This window comes from Gambusia affinis, linkage group LG02, assembly GCF_019740435.1.
Source record: "Gambusia affinis linkage group LG02, SWU_Gaff_1.0, whole genome shotgun sequence".
Classification (NCBI taxonomy): domain Eukaryota; kingdom Metazoa; phylum Chordata; class Actinopteri; order Cyprinodontiformes; family Poeciliidae; genus Gambusia; species Gambusia affinis.
The window spans coordinates 26,188,456-26,210,150 of record NC_057869.1 but is presented as its reverse complement, the minus strand read 5'-3'; the positions used below and the strand labels follow the sequence as shown (position 1 = coordinate 26,210,150).

The 21,695-nt window shown below is 40.4% G+C and overlaps 1 protein-coding gene across 6 annotated transcripts in view; it reads left to right on the top strand.

Moving 5' to 3' along the window:
* LOC122840745 (protein unc-13 homolog C-like) overlaps positions 1 to 21,695 on the top strand; it is a 150,135-nt gene that overhangs the window by 123,519 nt on the left and 4,921 nt on the right. For 4 of the 6 annotated variants that reach the window (XM_044133367.1, XM_044133358.1, XM_044133349.1 and 1 more), the window contains 8 exons: positions 274 to 300; positions 6,285 to 6,373; positions 6,723 to 6,860; positions 8,424 to 8,547; positions 9,385 to 9,447; positions 11,013 to 11,093; positions 15,374 to 15,521; positions 20,994 to 21,086. In XM_044133367.1, the coding sequence (XP_043989302.1) occupies positions 274 to 300; positions 6,285 to 6,373; positions 6,723 to 6,860; positions 8,424 to 8,547; positions 9,385 to 9,447; positions 11,013 to 11,093; positions 15,374 to 15,521; positions 20,994 to 21,086 (763 nt within the window). The remainder of the gene's footprint in view (positions 1 to 273; positions 301 to 6,284; positions 6,374 to 6,722; positions 6,861 to 8,423; positions 8,548 to 9,384; positions 9,448 to 11,012; positions 11,094 to 15,373; positions 15,522 to 20,993; positions 21,087 to 21,695) is intronic. The other 2 variants (XM_044133385.1, XM_044133375.1) reach the window with 1 other exon arrangement.

The window sequence follows — 21,695 nt, the reverse complement described above, 5'->3', positions numbered from 1 at the left end:
TTTATCCCGTATCCGTCTACCTTGTTAGTAAGTGTTACGATAAATCTCTAAAGATCTTTTCTGCTCCCCTCCAGCCCCTCTCGTTACCCCCTTCGCCAATCTGTCAGTGTTTCTAACCTAAAATCTAGCCCGCCGTCCCCACGATCTCTTACAACTTCAGCTGCATGTGTCTCTGTAGTTTCTAACACCTGTCTCGCCTTGCATTTTGTCTCCTGTCATTGTGTCCACTGTTCCCCTCCGTTTCCTTCCTGTGCTCTCTCTCTCTGTCTCCAGGAGGAGGGGGTTGTCTCCTTCTGTAAGGTGTGTGCAATAGGACTCATCAACCGCCCTTCTTGCCATTTACCAAAATATTACAACTAAGCACTCCACCACACCCGACCCCTTGCCACCCCTCACGCTCCTATGCCTCTCACACTCCACCAAAAGCATGTGCCACAGAGCATCAGGAGCTGAAATTACCCATCACCCTTCTGGACAGGCTGCTTAAGCTCGCCATCCCCTGCTCTCTGGAGATACTGGCTCATATCATTGGACCCCATCGTTATTTTAAGCTTTCTGCTTTTTTTTTTTTCACCCCTCTGCCACTTTCCTCACTGTGCTGGTTATTTTTGGATGTGGTTTGCCCCTCTCTCCGCCGTAAAAAAAAAAAAAAAAAAGGAAGTAGTAGGCTCAACGAGTCGATGGCTGCGGTTTTTGTTCCTTCTTGTTCTTTTTCCGAGCTGCAGGCACAAGAGCTTTAGACAGTTTTTTTTTTGTTGTTGTTGTTTTTTTTTTTTTGGTGAGACGACTGTGTTTAATGAGCTTCCCACACACAAGTTTCCCCAGATGTGCCCTCTGCAGACGAGCTGCTGTTTTGCAGATCTAACCCCGGATCATTATTTTCAAACGCATATTGACTGGGTTTGATCGATCCTGGATCCTGGTCATTTAAAGAAACAATCAAAATGTAAAAATGACTACAACAAGAATGCCACTTCAGGATTTATTTCCACTTAATCTAATTGTTTGCAGATCTTACCCTGGATTGCTCACATGCCATTATTTACAAATGCATATTGATAATATTATGCTTTTAGCAATACTGGATAAAATCATTTAAAGAAGAAAAGAAAAAAAAGAAGTAAAAATGACTACAGACAATGCCATTTCTGGTAAGGAATAAATCAGAACACCCTGAATTTTCTATCTAGTTAACAATCTGTTTGCAGATCTAACCCCATCTAATCTCATTATTTTGTTCTTATGTAAACCATGTTGACTCCACAAAAGTTAATTTCACCTTCTAAAAGTCACGTTTTGAGCTCCAACTTATGACTAAGAACCGCAAAGTAATTTCTTGCTAACCCTGCCTGCGAGTTTGTTCTTTTCAGATGCGAGTTTCTCATTGGTTTCCTCCTTGTAAATTTCACTATTTGTCACAGAATCGTTTTCTCTTTTTTTTTCTTCTTTTTTTATTATCAGTAATGAACTCGCAGATGTAAGCGCGCCAGTGTAATTACCTAGAGCCGTTATCAAATCTCTGCCAACGACAGAGATTTACAATAATCTCATGCAATGGATTCACCAGCGACTGATCTCCGTAGATTAGCATCGGACTTTATTTTGGGGCGTCCCCGCTGTTTGCTGATCTACTACTCCCGTCCTCGATGAAATGGCCGTTTGTAAAATCTTTCTTTACTCGGCTCCGAGAGTCGCTTTGCGTCATCTGTGCGGCGGAATAACAACCTGCCAGTGAGTAGATATTGGACTGTTGAAACAGGGGAAAGCGAAGTGAAGCTGGGCAGCAGCTGATAGGCTGTCAGCCAGGGGAGTGTGTGTGCACTCCAGAGAGCCCTGCATGCCAGTCAGTGTCGATCGAAAGCAGCTACCATGGAGAAGCCAGGTGTTCCATGCATTCCAAGCAGAATGTTTTCCTCGTATTATTTATAATGAGCAGGGTTTTTTTTTTTTGATTCATCAAGAAAGGTCGATTCTTGCGTAACTCGGTGCGAGACGTTCAAGAAATTTTACTTGCCCATGTCGTTAAAATAGCTGATTTCCATATCTGCCTCCTCTGTAAAGTAGCTTATACTTGTGCTTTCGTTGCTGCTTTCTAATCGACAGTTAGGAGATGCGATTGGGAAAAGATGAGCGCAAACCTTTGGTGGTTAAACTTTTAAAAACTATTTAATTTTAATTAGCAAAAGACACTAGCGACTTCTTTCTAGATTAGATTAGATTCGGTTTAAAGTATAATCAGTCACCACGCTCTTTTCCCGATGCTTTACATTGTATCTGAGATACAGTCATGTGGAAAAATGAGTGCACTAAACTGAAAACGTGTTAAACTCGAGGCCCGTGGGCCAAATCTGGTCCGCCACAGCTTTTTATATGGCCCTCTAGACTCCAAATCACATCAATTAGTCCGTCCAGTTTTTTACAAATCTACAAAATTCATACAAAATCAAAACTTTTTCCTGATTTTTAAGCGATCATTCCATGACCGATATAGCGATTCATAAAACTTCACATTTAGCATCATGAATATCATAAAAATTCCTTACAAATATTTCTACAGTAGCACCACACAATCCGTGATTTTGATTGCCTAAAAAAAGCATAAAAACATAAACAAAATTCTGGATGAACTGACTAGTGTGAAAAGATGTTCATTATTTTTTAATTTTAAGAAACACTTACTGGAACAAACACTGATTTGTTGATATTTTTACAGTGGAATTGGTTTTATTAATACATTCTGGTACAACCGGCCCTTTAAGGACATTCAGATTTTTGATGTGACCCAAAATGAAAATGAGTGACACCCCCATCTAAAATATTCATATCTATTATTTTAATATTACTGGAGAAAATTAAGCAATTTAAATTTCAATCAAAAATTAAGGAAAAAATGGCTACAAAATGTACCTAAATTTATGGAATGGAATAAACTAGTTCAGGGGTCGGCAGCCCGCGGCTCTAGAGCCGTATGCGGCTCTTTAGCGCTGCCCTAGTGGCTCCCTGGAGCTTTTTCAAAGTCAGTGACCTCAGGTGCACTCGATGGGAACAGTGTTAATTTGCCTATTTTATCCTTACTGCTGAAGTGAAAAGTGAACAACATTTTGAGCTAGAAAGAGCTTCGTAAATCTTTTAAGGGAACATTTTATGTGAGTATGAGACTTTTGAGAGACTTATTGAGGTCTGAAAAGAATTTGAAATCAGCCGTTCCAAAGTATGGAAGATATTTTCCAAATGCGTGTCATTTAAAGTACCTGCCAGGTCATACTGTCTGAGCAATTTCACCCTAAAAGGAAGATGCAATCTTTTGTCCTTATTTTTTCCACATATATGTCTACAATTGAATGTAATTACTAAAACATGAGCTCCTTCTATTTTGTCCTTTGTGTGTCAGACAGATGTTTTTTTCTTAAGTGTCATCCATAACAGTTCCATCTGGAGCACAACTAGGTATGGGCTGGTTACCAATATCAAGACCAAAGTTATATCTTTACTACGTAAAGTCTTTTTATTTGGGAGCCAGAGATTTTTTTTCTGCCTGCGTGGAGTGCGGTATTGCAGCCCCGTCCATCCCCCACCTGTAGCTGCCAAAAAAGTTGGTCAGCTGGCTGACATTTCCATCCTGCAGAGGCTGTCATCTGGTGAAACAGCACTCCAGAACTGAAGCATCATCTTCTCTTCGAAGGCGTTTAGAGGGGATTTGGTTTACGTCACAATTGGCTGTTATTTGGCAGCAGTGAAGACACATTGTGACAGAGAGTGAAAAAAAAAAACCCAGCAAGTTGAAAATCACAGTTCCTCAAACCACCAAAATAAATATTAGAGCTCGAACTGGAGAAGGCGAGTGATGGATTGTTTTTTTTTTCATGTCTTTCCTTTCCTTTTTTTGTTTTTGCTATCACTTGAAAAGATGTTATCCGTTACTCAGCCAGTGAAATAACAGCTTAACCTCAATAGCCAATTTTCCGTGCGACAGAAGAATATCCCACATTTACAGAGGTATAAATCTGTCTTGTTCACGGTGCAGATAAAGGCATGTGTGCAGAATCACAATGTCTATGAAAACATAGGTCTTCACATGCGCTTCCCAGCTGAGTCATTTGCCGTTAGGAGTGTGTGAGATGAGCGGCTTCATGGCTGAGTTTATCGGTTCTGATGTGCTGGTTATGCATGTGGCGCCGTGCTTTTACCTCATATTAAGTATTCCGCACAAATACATTCAGTTGATTAATTCTCTCGGCATAAAGCCCAAATGCCAAATGGAGACAAACATGAGGGGCATCCATCATGTACATATGCTCAAATATGTTCACTGGCCACTTTATAGGTACGTCCAGCTGGTACCAGCTTGGTACCCTGTTTCATAAACAACTGTCTTACGTCCTTTGTGGCGTAGATTCGACTTGGTGTCATGATGGCATCAGCCAGGTGCTGTAGACAAATAATGCTCTTTTCTATTCCACCGCATCCCAAAGTGCTCTATTCCATTGAGATCTGGTGACCTTAGAGACCTTGGAGTACAGTGTTTCCTTTTCATGTTTGAGAAACCAGTTTGAAGTCAATCTAGTTTATTTGTACAGAACATTTCAGCAACAAGGCAGTTCAAAGTGCTTTACATCTTAAAAACCCCAAAAGAAGAGGAAATAAGAAAACACCATACTAACTTTGTTATTCTAACTTTGGACCATGGTGCATTATCCTGCTGGAAGTAGCCATCTGGAGATTGGGCACATTGTAATCGTAAATGAATGGACTTGGTCAGTCACAATGCTTATGTACCTAGGAGCCCTGCCTATTTCTGGTTCAGTATATTTGGAGACTCGCCTATTTGCAGATTTTGCTATGAAACGCAGCTATAAGTTATTCATGGAAATGTTTTTCTTCATAGCGCTTACCTAATATTTGTGAGAAATACTTGATGTCCTTTTGCAAAACACCCAATTTTCCTCGACTGGCTGTAACCCCAAGAGCAGAGTAAGGCTACGGATATTCTCTGCGAATGTTAGCTTTTAGTGCCAAGATGCTTTCCACTGGACGTGTCAATGCATGTAAAGGTACATTTGATGTTTGAACTATTAATAGTTCAATATATGTGTTTTTAGAGGGAGTCTCAATTATTCATGAACTCCGATCCCAAGCCCTGCGAATACCAAGGATCCACTGTAGATTGTGTACCTCACACTCATCAAGGTTTTTACAAATCTATCACTGTCCCACTTTGGTGAGCATTTGAAATTGGTTCTTTGACTTTCTTGTTCTTAGCTGACAGTAGTGGCACCCCTTGCACTCTTCTGCTGATGTAACAGCCCTAATGTCCCTTAAGTGCCTCTATGTTGTACATTTAGAGATTGTACTACGTTTGTGGTTTTTTGAGCTTGTGTTGCCTCTCTATAATCTCAAACCAGTCTAACTATTCTCCTCTTACATCAGCAAGACCTTTTTGTCTACATAACTACTATTATTGGATATTTCCTCTTTCTTTGATCATTTCCTGTAAACCTGAGAGAGGGATATGTCCTCTGCAGTAGATCAGTAGTTTCTGAAATACTCCAGACCAATTAATCTGGCACCAACATCAACATCATGTTCAAAGTCACTTGAATTTAATTTTCTTCTTCCCGTCTGATGTTCACTTTGAATATCACCAAGTCACCTTCCTCAAATGTAGAGGCCTAACGCCTTCGAGTTGCTGCCATATCTTTGACTATATTTGCAAGCAATTTGCCTGGTTCATCTGATAAAGTGGCCGGTGGGCGTATGTATCCTGGACATGCAGTGCATGGGCATTCGAATGATTTGTTGAAATTTTGGTAACGTTTTTACTGTCAGATTTTTTAAAACATACTCTAAGCTCTGTTTTGTTCTGTGTTTAAAGAGTAGCTAACTTTTCACTGCCCTTCATTACATCCATATTACACCTCACTACACCTCAATGCAGTTGCCTTTTTAGGTTTTTCTGTATTCCCTGAGACATAGCGAGTTGTAACTCATGTAGCGGTCCACGTAAATGTCCCTGCAGCTAGCTCCCTCGCTGCTGTCACCATGTTTTATGACTCGGCAAGCAGTCCTAATTACAGCACTCTTAGGTGAGCTGTACATTGGTTTTCAGAATACAATGGGAGGCAGAAGGAGCGAGGAGTCCTTCTGCCTCGCACCTCCTTCCGCTCCCCCTAAAGCAACCCCATCACAATAGAGACATCCTCCTGAGACACAGGGCTCTAGTAAGTGTGGACTACTATATGGAGTGTGTTGATGTAGTGACTGTCTGTCTCTCTCTGCACTGACAGCTGGATGCAGAGGCCAGTGATCTGCTAAAGGAGCTGCAGAATAAACTCAACACAGTCCTGGATGAGCTCAGCGGGGTGTTTGGCTCCAGGTGGGTACTGGTGTGACTCAAAACTCCACGTGTGCGAGTCTGTAACAAATCCTTTATGGTCCGTCGATGCATCCATATTTTGTCCCGATGAAGGGAAATTATGCATGTGGGTGTTTTTTTTTTCGATGTCAGTCTCAAAATTTAATTGGCTCAAGCTTATGCTTTGTGAGCACAGCAAGTCGCGAAACATTTCAGCGTGAAGAAAAGACGCCTCTTCTCTGAAAATCTCTTTTGTTGAGCTAATGGGAACAGCAGGACTCAGAAAGCACCTACTCAAACAACGACTGCTTCAACCGAGACAAAGATAAAGCCATAAAAAATAAAATAAAAACTCTCGTTGTGTGCACAGCTTTAAACCTGTAATCGAGGACTGTGTGAAGCAGATGAACCAGGAGCTGGTCCAGATGAAAGGGCCAATTAAAGGGAGCAATCCTGCCATGGATGCAGAAACCGTCTTACGGCCTCTTATGGACCTTCTGGATAAGAAGTGAGTACTTGGTGAAGGCATGATGATAGAAACAGTCACAGGCGTTTTATTTGTCAACTTATTTGACAAATTAATCTAGAGTAGTCAAAGAATGATTTTGTTTATCACATTCCTGAGCAAGACGCAATGAAGGTGGATTTACTTGTTACTGATAACATAAAATGATGATCACCCTTGTTGTCAAACAACCCTGAAGCATGGCGGTATGGACTCCATTCGGCCCATAAAGGCAAACTGTGGTCTCTGGCTCTAAGATGTTAGCAGAAGGTATCTTAAATGCTCTATTTTTTTTAAAGTAAAGCCACCATTAATGCTCAATTAGATGGAGTTCAGCAAATTTGGAGGCTAAAGACCCCCATGTACTTCACATGAAATGCCTAAATTGGTTCTCATTGATGTCGACGTGGGACCAAAATTGCATCATTTTGTTCGGAGAAAGGCACATGCCTGCCCAACTCGACACCAACCCCGGGTCAAACTGTTTCGACGGAGCTCTGTGCAAAGTGTCGTGTGATTGGTCAGACGTTTGTTGCAAATGTGCTCTGATTGGTAACATTGGTATTTTGTTTTAACCAGTCCGCTTCCAGTATCCGGTTTTTGCATCCGCAGGAGACATGGATACTTTTGAGGACTGATACTTTTGATTTTTCACTAAATAACTTATAGAATAATAAGACTGGTAAATGGTTAACAGCTCCTGGATGAAAACTGGAACGTTGTTATTAACGAGGAACGCCGTTGTCCCACAGCTGGTCTGCGCCGTTGTATAAAAGTTGTCTGCTAAAGCATCCCCAGAGCATGTGACTGCACATCAACTGTTCAACTTCAGATGAAATATGTGGGAGCCTTTAGTCAACACCTAAATTTTATTGTTTTGCTTCTCAAACCATTCCTGCTTGGGCAGATTGCCCTAGTTAAGAGAGTCCCCAGCCACATGGTCTGGAAACATTGCTTAGGTAATTGGTCCACGTCTAAATCACACCCATAGCTTCCCAGTCGCCAAAAGCGTCAAAGAACTTTTCCTGGCTTGCCTTCTTCCCTGTCTCCTTCTGACACATTAACATATCGCTCTATCTGCCAGTTGTCGTAATGTGATACTTGAGTGGCGTCGATTTGTGCCGCTTGAAAGAGAAAACGTCTCCAAAAAAAGAGAAACATTCTAATGGCAAAGTTTATCAATTCAACTCTTAGAGCTGTATTTACTTCTAGGGTTTTCTTACTGTGCAATCTTTAAAGAAGAAAAAAGATACCAGAGCTGAGCTTGGAGAATCATTCTCCTCCATTTTTCAAAGCAACATAGAGGCCAATGGGGTATTATGAGAAATCCTCTTAATGATATGGAAATAGAAAATCCTTCCTGCCGATTCTGAGACCCTGCTCGCACAAAGGGGTGAGATTAAAGCACAAAGCCCCAGCTTTTATTCTCAGTCACAGGTGTTTTCCTTTTTTTATGAATATTATACATTAAGTCATCATTACTTGAAGCCTTCAGCTGTGTTAGATCTGGTTAAGGCACGTGCTGTAGGTGTTGACCTAATCCCCTTCCTTTCTGCTACTTCCCAGTTTGATGTTGTTCGCCAAGATCTGTGAGAAGACCGTGCTAAAGAGAGTCCTCAAAGAGCTCTGGAAAATAGTTCTGAACACCATCGAGAGAACAATCGTTCTGCCTCCGCTTAGTGACCAGAGTGTGAGTCGATCACCTTTTAAATCTTATTCTCACATTCTCTTGTACCTTATTCTTATTGCCATTTATCGGCAACACCGCTGGATTTTGGAAGTTTAGCTCACTATCAAGTTTGACTTTCACATTAGCACTGTTGCGAAAATGATTATATCTGCATGGAATCCACAATTTTTTGCTCCAACTTAGTAAAAATTGCAGCTACAAGTCTTGCAACGAGTCGTTCATCAACAGAATCCAAATCTGTTTTCATGGTGGCGCTCAAATAAACAAGGCAACCAAACCAACTTCTGGAAACACAGACTGTAACGATAGCTTGAAGCAACATATTCAGTTAAATTCTATATATAATGTTCAACTAGGACTTTTTGCTAAAAATTAAAAGAAAAAAAATTAATCTTGTTAGAATTTAACCATTATGATGCATTAGATTTACAAACAGATATGCTTGACTTAAGGCTAAAAATAAATAATTTCAATTGATAATAATATAACCCAAAATAACTTTATACATCGATGGAACATTGTGGGTTCACTAACCACTCAAGCATATGAAGAGATTTTCCTTTCATAGCTAATAATTCCTATTTAAGATGAAATAATTTCAGTTTATATGCTTGTTTCTTTGATTTCTGGTTTTGGTTCTGATGCTTTTCTGTCACCCTTGCTTCTCAGTTTGCCGTATGAAGTTACTGAATTACCAGCGCTACTTTAAAACTCAAACATTTCATTTATTGATATAGATTTTGCATTCCTCTCTTGCCTTTCTTAGTCTGTTCACCAAATCAGTCTCATATGACTTTATTCTTTCATGTACTCATAAAAACATGTTTGTATGTTCAGCAACAAGGAGCTCAGATGATCTTTAGTGCTGCCAAGGACCTGGGACAGCTGTCCAAACTGAAGGTAATCTAGTAATGATCCTGTGACAGATGTTTCCATGTTTCGATTCGGACAGATCATAATTCAAAGCTCATGTTCGACCTCGGGTCGAATCTGCATTTTTACTGCTTATACACACATTCAACCATCACGTATCACGGATCTAATACGGTTGATGTTGCCCGGCAACACCTCAGTTATTAAGGATTTGGGTTTTACTGTAAAGTCACTGCAGCAAAGACACCAGAAATTCAGGATTATCATTTAGAATGTTTATTATTGTTCTGTATTGTAGATTATAGTAAGTTAACATGTAGTCATTAGATGTGCAGTATACACTGGCTTTACTGTACCTACTGTATGTTTTATATTTAATAAAAAAAAAACTAGTATAGGTTATATAAATGCAGCTTTAAAAGCATAATAATTATTAAAATAGGAGATGAAGAGCAGTTTCTTGAATGGACCTGTCAGTTGACCAGCGATGGTCAAATTTTCCTTTACCTTTTTCTGATTGGTGATCATCAGGTCTACTTATGAAAAATCTGAACTTCTGTTTTCCATTCATCAAAATGCATTAAAACTGAGAACTCTTATTTCACCCTCTTACATTCGGTTAATCTTGTAATTTTTTTTTATAAATACCCACTTCTGCATCAAGAATATGCTCTTTTATCAAATTTTGTTTCTCTCCAAAAATGTCATGAAATGGCATGACGCGTTTGGAGAACCTGGTGGGAGGTCTTAGTTGTCTTCAGCGAGTATGAATATGTGTTTTTCTCCTTTATGCCTGCAGATCACAAATCGGTGTGAATCAAACAATTGAATGTTCCAATCTCTAGCTGTCAGATTACTTCATCTCTTGAGATTTGTCGTTCGTAATGCATTGTTTTGTGGGATTGGAGCTACTTTTGCACTGATTCCTTGAGACCTATTGGAAAATAAAATTGTGTTTTAGCAATGATGTGTTCAAATCACCTCTTATAGTCAATCAAAACTGTAAAGTGAGATTTGTATACATTTAAGCTTGGCTTTACAAGCCATTTGACATTACATATTTATATATATATATATATATTTTTTTTTTCTCCTCAGGGGTGAGAGACAAAACTCTCGCACCCTGAATGTGTATGTTTTAAATTGATATTGACTTTTCTCTAACATTTAGAGTCAGTCTCAAGCAAAACTTTATGGACTGTCCGTATTCTTTGGACGCGGCTCAGATTTGACAGAGGCATTGTGGCAGTGATTACTTCAGTGCTTCAGTTTCTCCGTCCTCCTAATTCATAAAACATTTATCGCATTCTGGTGGTTGTGCAGCGTAAGGAGTACCGACACCTGGGAAATAAAGTGGTGCCAGAACTTATTTACTGCAGTCAATTCGAAGGTCAGGAAAGCTCCAATTAGAATCGACGAAAACATTTTTCATGATTAAAATAGATTTTTAGCTCTCCGGTGTAAGATGGCGAGAGGTGAAGTTTATCACTCAGCGGTGTAAATGATAGTTATTACCATTACGGCGGCAAGCATCTCGAAGCTGAGTGTATGAATGTGAAGTTGTTTTCCTCCTCGCTTTGGTGTCCCTCCAGGAGCATGTCATCCGAGAGGACACCAGGAGTTTGACGCCTCGCCAATGTGCCGCCATGGACCTTGTGCTTCCCACAATCAAGGTAGGTTTTCTGCTGAGTTAAAAAAAAAAAAAGTTATGCAAATGAGTCAATCAGAATCATAGATGCAAGAAGCAGTTAATGTTTATGAAGAGCCTCAGATCCTATATGAATGCATCCATCTGAAGGATGTAATAAAAACCTTCACAGTGACGGATCTCCGCACCTTCTAATAATGGAAAAAAAAAAAAAAAGCAATTGCAACACTGGGCGCTAGGCAGATTGAAGGCTCAGCGCTATGGAGATAAAAAAGAAAGCTGTGGTGAAGTGCTCGCTGCATCATGGAAACTAATTGATTTCTACCATCACCATAGAAACTACCTGCAGGTCTAGATCAGTCACGTCAGTGGGACTCTTATTTTATTTTATTTTTCTCGGCATCTCAGCTCTGGCAAATTAACGAGAACGATCTGATCACATAAATATCTTCAGGGCCTGCATTATGCAATACGACGCTGCACCCAGTGCAAAATAGGAAGGATTCAATTCATTGAAAAAAAAAGAAATCTGTTGTGAATATTGAAGCTTACATATGCTGTAAAACTACACATAATTTCCATGGTATAATGAGACCAAACCCATGAAAAATCTGCAGAGAATATTATGTATGGTGGAACAACAACAACAAAGAAACATAAACCAAGTCGCTCACACACACTTTCATTCTCTCAGTGATTATGGTCGCTGGCAATATTTCATCCAGACCAACCTTTAAACCTGGGAAAAGAAAAAAAAACCTGAATGGGGTGAAATGAATGAATGCACTCATAAAAGGCTCTATATGTGGCCCATTTAACAGCAGCTCAGTAATTCCTCTTTTATCCCCCCTCTTTGAACTGTGACCTGAGAGTTGTTGTGGAGAAATGCTGACTCGGCTTTGAACTCCATCACCGCCAACCCTGGACGTCCGTGTGCCTCTATTTAACGGCTATTTCAGACATTTTTTAAACTGTTTTAGCCTTTACATTCAACCTCTAGTTAGCTCAACCTTTTAATGCAGGTTAACCACTTTGTTCAATTTTTGTGGGTGTTGATGGAATATAAGCAATTTCATTGGGTTTTAGTGTGTCACTTTGTACTGCCCCCTAGTGGTCCAAAGTCACATAGTCGCCAAACAACAACACCATATCTCTCCAGTCCTTCTCCATGGTGAGTTAATAAGTTGTGTAACTGTTTGCTTAACATTTAGAGGTGTTAGTTTTATGTTGGAAAGCAATAGAAAATCAAATGTCTTATTAAAATGGCCACCACAAACCACTGGCTTCAACAAAACTTTACTGTTTTTGACCCCTTGTCAAGACCCCTGCATGACAAGACCAAAATATGAATCACATCACTTCCTGTCACAAGAAACAAGTTGCTGTAAAGCTGTAATTTTGGGGCCTCAACTGCATGTGAGGCCCAAATTTGTAGCTTTCAATACATTTTGTTGGATATATGGATGGATGGAGCAACTCACAGAGGTCTGGCATGAAAGGCAAGGAGAAAGGAGAGAAAACAGAGATGTAGTTTTTTTTTTGGTCTGTGTTTTTGCCAGAGGCAGGTTGATATTTTAGGCCAGTGACTTGTCTGTCTTTAAAGCCACAGGCAGAACCATGTCAGTTCCCAGCTGGGAAAAATGACACGTATTCCAATATGAAGCAATGCTTATCTTTAAATTTTTTGATGAATTTATTTTTTTCTGCGCCAGTGATAAAACGGCATCTTTTCGTTGTTGGTTAAAACTGCAGTAGATTGCAACGGGAGGTGGGGGTGGGGGGGGGGGACTGTGTGGAGACATTCTGAGGAAATCAAGTGAAACTTTATACCACCACCTAAAAGTAGAAAAGCCAAATTTATATGATGCAAGCAAGTCAAAAATAAAAAAATCTCTTGAAATAATCCAACATGCATTGGCGTTGCTTCTATTAAAACCTAAGTCATGTTTTCCCTCCACCTCTGACTCATCCTTGCACATCATATCATTTTGTAGTTAACATGTTGGTCTTATTTTATGACTCATGAGGCATTCATGGGTAAGAACACAGCGCCTCCTAGTGTGCTGGAATAACGCAAGTCCTGACAGGACAGCAGGAAAGGAGATAAAATATTTGCAGACAACTTGCCTGGACAGGTGTTGCCATGTGTGATAAAGATGCAGCTCAGATGCTGGTTGCCAGGTTGACTTTATGGGTTCGTTGCTTTCTTCTTTTTATTGCTGTTTTTTTTCCTGCCCAGAGTCTACCTGCCTGTGGTAGACGTGGGTCTTCAGCTGCATATCAGTGTCTGGGAATATAAATTCTGATTTTATTTCATTTCGGTTGAGCTCACAAAGTGAAACTCGTATACTACAGCGTACGTTTAAATGTCAAGTTTCAGCAAAGGAAAAACTCTCAAATTTGAGTTTGTCAGAAAATTTGACAAAAAAAAATAAAAAAAAATCACAAAATAAAAATGTCAGCCTACAGAAAAATGCTTTCATTTTTCATACACTGTAGTCACCCAACACTTGGTTGAAGCTCCTTTGGTTTGATTTGTGGTCAGCAGTGTGGGGAGGCATGGAGGCAATCAACTTGTGGCTCTGCTCAGGTGTTAGGGAAGCCAAAGCTGCAAACAAAAAGACAAAACAGAAACACCAGGATACTGGTGACATGGACGCTGAATTATCACTGACAGTGCAAACATTTCTCACTGGACCTTAAAAACCTTCACTCTTTGTAGCTCTGGGAACTTGATTCTCAAGGAAATGGATAAATTTACCTTCACCTGAAAACAGAACAAGAGCACCACTCCTCCCGTTTTTCTCCTAATCTTTCAGGTTTCTTACTTGTTCAGTAGAGACTTCCCATCAGGAACATGGAGGTCACAGTCTGTGTCCTGGAAACATTTGTGTGCAATGGCTCTTGAAGGATTGATTCCTGCTCCTATAAACTATTGAATGAGAGTTTTCTTTATCATCCTGTCCTATTATCTCTCTTACTTGTGCACCTTTATTGACCAAGCTTTCTTCTTTTACTCATCTTTCTACTAAAAAGACAGTGTTATGTAAAATCTACTTTTTTGAGCTTTACATCAAGTTAGAATGTTATTTCCTCATCAAAACCATGCCCGGAGTGTCGCCTGGATTCTTTCCTGCATGTTTCAGAAATTCTTAAATTTCCCATGGCAACCATTCACCATGCGCAAAACGGCTGGGTGGACCTAGCGCCGCCTTTGAGGATGCAGCTCCTCCTTGGAACTTCCGCCTCACAGAGCACACGGCTCCCCCACGACTTCCCCGCTCAGCTCCTTCAGACTAGCAGCAGCAGTTAGCAGAAATCTGGTGGAACTGCGCATTTGATGAGCTCATTATAGGAGCTACCTCTCAGTAAAAGGTTGTTAAAGGGTTAACAGAGGAACGATGTTGTGATGGCAAAGTGTTGGAAAAAGCAGGACTTTCTTAAAGCGACAGAGACCCAATTTCAAGGTGTTAAGTTGCAATGTCAAATTTTTTTTTAAAAATTTGACATTGCAAATTTTTAAAAAAATTTGCAATGAAGATAGCACTTTATCTTCAGATGAATGCCTTCTCACAATGATGAATCTTATTTTTTTATTATGATAGAATGAAAGGTAGGATTCTATCAAGGATTCCTGTATGAATCCTTGATTCATACAGGATTTTTATAGCAGCTGAAGATGACATAGTTAACGTGTGTGCAATAAAATGATACTCTGTGGCAGGAAAACCCATACCACTGCACCTTTAACATGGACATGACAACACTCTTTCATCTCCATGTTTCTTTAATATTTGACATTAAACCTTTTTGTTTTTTTCTTATAATTACTTGTTCAAAGTCAAACCATAACACAGAAAGACCCCACAGATTTGTCTCCAAGTTTGAATGTTCTCTCTCTTCCCAACTTTCTTTCCTAATAAGGTCTGACTTCATCTGTCTGCCCACTTTTCACACGTAGGAGTGGGGACTGTGTTTCAAAAGAGAGCAAAGCTTTGTTCACCCCCGGCCACCACGCTTATCAGCACAGAAAGCACTTCAGCCATCCAGGCAGCAGCTTCAGATTCAAATACTTAGTAATTAGCTAGCGAAGTAGCTATTAATGTTTTTGGCTTTTGAGTGTGCGCGCTTCTTCAGTTTAAAAGTGCACATTGTCCATATAATCCTGTCTTATTTATCGGCCATTTGCCACTCGCTGCTGTGCAAAACTGCTGAAGAGGTTTTCTTTTTGTAGTTATTTTTAAGAAATCCTACGTTCTCTTTGAAGAGCCTAGCGTAACGGGCGTCTCTCCTCTTTGCTTGCAGCAATACTTCCATGCTGGTGGGAATGGACTGAAGAAAACCTTCCTGGAAAAGAGCCCCGACATGAAATCGCTCAAATATGCTCTCAGCCTTTACACTCAACCTACAGATGCCTTGATCAAAAAGTATATATGCACCCAAAACTCTCAAGGTAAGGATTCGGACAATGTATTTCGATAAAACCCCTTATGCTATAAGTTTGTTTGTATAGCACTTTTTTAGGAACAAGGCGGTTTAAAAAAAATAAAATAAAAAATCATAATACGGTAACCAATTACGAAACGGCAATAAACATGACATTTTTGTCAAATGCCATCATCAAAATTTTCAAGTGAGTTTTTAGCTTTGATTTAAATCAGTGTTTCGGTTATTTTGTAGTTTTCAGGAAGTTTGTTCCAGGTTTGTGGTGCATAGAAGCTGAATGCATGTTACATGCCAACATGTTCCATATATATCTGGATTAGTCTGATTACGTTGCGCTTGAGACAATATTTATTGCGATTTAGCTCTAACTCGCGTGTCAAACTGGAGTCTCGTGGGCCGCCGAAGCTTTTTATGTGGCTCTCTAGATTCTAGACTAAACGCTGAGTGTGCTTGAATGTTACGTTTTCAGTCAAGTCAATGCAGTTTTTAATCTGCTTCCTTCCAAATTATATCAATCAGTCCCTCCAGTTTCTTGAGAATTGTCTTGGAAATTCGCGCCAAAACCAACAAACCCCCACACTTTTTCTTTTTGTGCTAATGCATAATTGGGAATTTATTGCAGAATTTTCTCACAAATAGTCAAAAACTGTTTTACTTGTATTAAACAGCTGCCTCAGCCTTAAATAACATCAGATTTTAGTCCATGATATACATAAAAAGTTTGCATTTATTGACATAAGCGCAACAAAAAAAATTGCAAATATTTCCAAATTAGTACCACGAACACTTTGATTTTTACTGCAAAAAAATAAAATAAAAAATCACAAAAAGAATCAGAAAATGTTCAATAATATTATTTAATTTTAAGGATTCATTGATATTTTAGCAGTTTTAGGAATTTTTATTTTATTTTTTTTCCCCCCAATACATTCTGGCCCTAGTGGCCCTTTAAGACCATTCGTGAGCCCAAAACAAGTTTGACACCCCTGCTCTAAATAAAGTAAATTAAACTAAATTAAATGGAAGTTTTGGATTGTGCCCGGCTCCCCTGCTGCATTGTGTTCAAAAACTGTGCTTAGGTTCAGGCGCCAAGGAAGCTACTATAAAAATAAATAAATAATAATAAAAATAAATAAAAAACCATGGTGGAAGTAGCAGAATGAATGTGAAGACAGAAGACAGATTGTGATGTGTAGATGATACTTTCATTTGGCGCCTGATAGTAAATATCCATATTTAGCGTGTGAACTGGCTCGGCCAGAGAATATTTCGTCGTCGCTGTTGTTCACCGCGTCTCTCTAACGTCTGAGTGAGAACGCCACCATTTCTCCTCCACTTGTTCTTAGTTGCTGCAGGTCCAGTCGATCCCCTCGGCCTCAGCTGTAGTTACAGCGTGGCTTTCGGACCATCGTTAGGCATTTGTTTTCATCCCTTCCCGTCTTCTTATCATCCATCTGTTCCACTGTGAAAAGAGCTATTTGCCTCAGTGTGCTTAGTCTCAGATATTTAATTCCATTCTCTTTTCCGTGTTTTGTTATTTTTTTCATATTAATATTCGAAGCGCTGCTTTTTGACAAATGCGTTAATGTAAATCTCAAAATCCCCTGTGCTTTGGTTTTCTCCTTCTCATCATTGACCTCATTTATTGTTGCCTCATTTTTTTTCTGCCTTTACATGCCCCCCCACCCCTCTGCATCCCCACAACACCCCTGCTATAACTCTGCATAACAAGGCAGAAATCCCCTCAGGTGTCCAAATAGCCCCACGAGGGACTTGCGGCCCAGTGGGTAATCGAAGCTCAGCTCCTGCTTGCCTCCGTGTGCTTAGCCTTGCAGAACGCTTTACATGCAGGCGGTGAGGAAGCAGAAAGGCTGCGGGAGGAGGCTTGTCTGCCAGCCAGGCAGCCAGCAGGCCAACCAGCCACGCTGCTTTCCCCTGACTGGCAGATGGGGTCGGGTTTGTGCGGCTTTTTCGCCGTGTGCTATTTTGAGATTGCTCCGTGTTACTCCTCTCCCCTCCCCACCGCCTCGCCCGTCTTTCGTCCCATTTCGACCCCGTCGCAGATTCCTCACCGAGCTGTCACTCTTTATCTGCGGCGTTCCGGTTAAGATGTCCGCAGGTAGTGAGGTGTGCTCGACGGGGCTTTGCGGCGGCGGCTTGTTTTGCGACGGCGTTTTGATTAATCAGCCACCCCTGTGCTGCAGATGGTTTCTGGTTTGGTTCTGTCAAAGTCGCTCTCACGGTGTCACACTCTCCATGAATTAAGACGTCATGAAAAGATCATCTCGTTCAGAAACTCATTTTTGAAATGAAGCGCCTCATATTTTTACTACCCCCAACCACACATTGAGTGCTTATATAGGCTGAGATTTTTGTTTTAAAATCTTATAGTTTCTAAAGAACTGAATTAGTTTATTTTTTTATTAGCGGTAAACAATCTATATAGCTTTGTAATGAGTTTATTAAGTTTAATACATTTTTTATTGAATTAATAAAACGAAATCATCAGTGAAATTGCAAATTTAACGAGGTGAAGTTTAAAAGCCACTTCAAGCGTCAGTGGGACATAAATACTTTCACTTACAGTCATCTCACTTGAATGACTGTGAGATGCTAAAAGTCCAAACGTTAATAACTGTGAATACGGAGAGGGAATAATATTCGTGCAAAAAATACAGATCTACTCAACATCTCATCTTTTTTTTTTTTCTATTACCACTTTTTCCCAGTTAGACTCCTGACCCGGCTCACTGTTGTATCGTAACTACCTTTGTATGTTTTTTTGTTTTGTTTTTTTTTATGTGCGACAATAATCCCACTCCGTCTGCTTATTTATTAAATTATCTGTTATTTTGTCAAACGATACATGGAACCTTTTAACCAAAATGTATAGTTACAGGACTTTGTTTGTGTTTTTTCCCACCCATGTTGGTGGAAACAATAAGACAGGCGAAACGGTTCCCGAAACTCCACAGAAATTCTTTGTGATTGTCCGTCCCTCTTTGATCAAACTGTAACTAAGGTGTGACCGGGTGTGTTGTGCCGCCTGAATATTTGTTTCCTCCTTGAGGTCGGTGCTCAGCTTCTTTCTCCACGGGTTGGCTTCACTTCCTGGTTCATCACCTTCCTGCTGTTGTAAAAGCAATCGGTAGCACTTTAGTTTGTAAAGGTGCATGACCCTGTCATAAACGTGACATAGCGACAATCGTGAACATGAAGGAGTCCTCATGAGTGTTTACGACTGTTGTCAGGAGGTCATTTGGTAAATAGTGACGCTTTGAAATGTAAAGTCGCATTGAAATGGTCAACGTTGCATTAGAAGTGTCATTACTTGCCGAATGACTCTTCATGACATTTGTTAATGAAGACTCCTTCGTCTTCCTGACAGGTGTTCAGTCAAGTTTAACTCATTTACCCAAACTTTACCTGTTCAACTTTTTCACTTTTTTTCGCATCATGGTATCAAACATTGATGTCAATGGTTAACTTGACTCAGCTAAAGCTACGTCCAACCGAATCGAGTGTCTGTTGAAATGCCCTTTATAACGCATGGATATCTTTTTATCTAAACTTTTCCGCTGCGGTTGTTAGTCTAATGTTGTCCTGACTCTTTCTCATTCCCAACACTGGTTTCCTTCTCGGTTGCTCTGTTTGTAGCGGCAGCCATTTTGTCATCCAATGACCTGTAGGAGAAAATATCCATCATAAAGCGTGATGCTGCCACCACTCTTCTTCATGGAGGAGATGTGTTGCATTTAGGTGAAGCAAATTTAGCTTCTGTAATGAATACTGATCCAGGCTCCTAGTTTAGGTCAGCAGCATGTCGTTGTTTAGACCGAGCACATTAGCTCTTTTCAACAGTGGCCAAAATTGGTATGAAAAGAAAATCAACATTTTTTTCTGTCAGTAGGCCTCAAATAACAAAAGTGCTTTTAGTTTGATTTTTCAACATTTATTTTGCACAACCTGTTTTGTTCTTTAAACAGTTTTATGCTTTCTTCCTTCTAAATCTTTAAATGATGTACATATTTTTTTTCACTACAGCTTAAAAAAAACAAAAACCTTGATTAATTATCTCCTTTTCCAAAGAAAAATGCTTTTTTTTCTGGTTCCATAAAGTGTTTTTAGGAGTGTCCATCCATCCATCCATCCATCCATCCATCCATCTATTTTCTGTTCCCCCTTGTCTCTAATGGGGTCAGGAGGGTTGCTGGTTCCTCTCCTGCTACGTTCCGGGCGAGAGGCGGGGTCACCCTGGACAGGTCGCAGGGCAACACAGAGACATACAGGACACACAACCATTCACACACACACACACCTAGGGAGAATTTAGAGAAACTAATTAACCTGACAGTCATGTTTTTGGACTGTGGGAGGAAACCGGAGAACCCGGAGAGAACCCACCATGCACAGGGAGAACATGCAAACTCCATGCAGAAAGACCCCGGGCCGGGAATCGAACCCAGGACCTTCTTGCTGCAAGGCAACAGCTCTACCAACTGCACCACTGTGCAGCCTCTGTTTTAGGGCATAATAAAAGTAACTGACCCTGGTAATTGAGCGGATGGCAACGCGGTGGTAGGTTTGCAGAAGTGAGATAATCTCTCCATTTCTGTGATTGATTAAGCAGTGGTAAAATGAGGAGATAGAAGCCAGCTTTGTGTTGCATTTCTCCCAAACTTTATTCCTTCTTTATCAAGTCTAAAATACAAACAGCCTAATAGGGAGGACTTGTGGGTCCTATAGGTTTCTCCTCACAAGTTATTAGGGGTAAAATGAGGCTGAAAGCAAATAAATCCCACCGTTTTCAGACTAATTTTGAAAAACAATGACTTTCCTTCCTTTTCAAATTACGTTCTACTTTGTATTTATCTGTTGCATAAACTTCCTATAAAATCCATTGAAGTGTGCCGCTGAAATGTAACAAAATCTGAAAGTAGCTCCAAAGAAAACAGCATATTTTATGCAGCACCGTACAGTAAAGATCATCTATAATCCTTCTCATCTTCACTGTGATCATTTCTTGACGTAGGATATTATGTTTATTTAGTTTACCTCGTGTTTTCCATCCGCTGTTCCATTTCTTTTCAAAACAAACACATTATGGTTCAGTTCCGTTTTTGTTTTTCCTCTCTCTGTGTTTGTTCCGCCTGAAGTCGAAGCCTGGCAGTGTTTGCTTTTCTCTTGCGATTGCTGTGCAATCTAGTCCATCCTTCACGTTATAATCTTTCTGCTTCCACGTGGTGAGGTGTTCATACGCAGCTCTCAGGAGGTATTTCTGCATATATCTCATCTATATATATTTATAAAAGAAAAAAAAAAGAAGCTTCACCCACAGGTTTGGATTGTTTGCTGGCGTCTCCTCTCCGTCTTTCTGCTCTTCCTGGCATCCTCTCCGCCTCTCTTCCCCGCCGTTCCACTCCGGTTTTCTTCATGCCTCCCTCCAATGTTCCCGTTGCTGTTTTTGGTGTGTCTCCAGGTCAGTCATCCAACGGATCGGTGGGGGAGGTGTCAATGCAAGTGACTCTCATCTCTCACCCTGGCACAGGAGAACACAAAATCACCGTTAAGGGTAAGCTTCCTCCCACGCTCGGGGCCCGCCGAGGCAGAAGCGTTCTCTGCAGATCCAGAGAACGCCTCCCGCTCCGAACGGGAGCGTCTCTGCTGGAAACCGTCCCTTCAGACAGAAACCGAAGGTGGAAAACACTTCAGGTTGAAGTGATTGCGCTGGAGACCGTGAATGTTTCAGACGTCGGCCTGGTGGCTTGCATTAAAGTCAACCGTATTTATAAGAGTGTCTGTTTCGTCACAAAGCTAGGACAGCAGTGTTTATTTGAAGCATTTGAACAACTGTTGGGTTTATTGCAATTAAATGTAGAGGACTCCAATCATGACGTGACGTCTTCTGCCGTACCGGTGTCTCGTCAGTGGGACAATTTGATATAGTCTGAAAGCGTGACGTAATAAATGTTCACGCACTGAACCAAGACGATGAATGCGGCGGACAATTTTCTGCCAATTGATGCTCGATTTTATCTCCAGCTGAGCTTCATTTGCCGCAGTTACAAATCCGCTATCTTCAAATCCGAAAGGCTCTTTAGGACAGATTCTAAAATGTGTGCGCTGATAAATATTTCTTCATATTTGTAATGTTGGATTCCTATTATGTGAATTTCAGCAT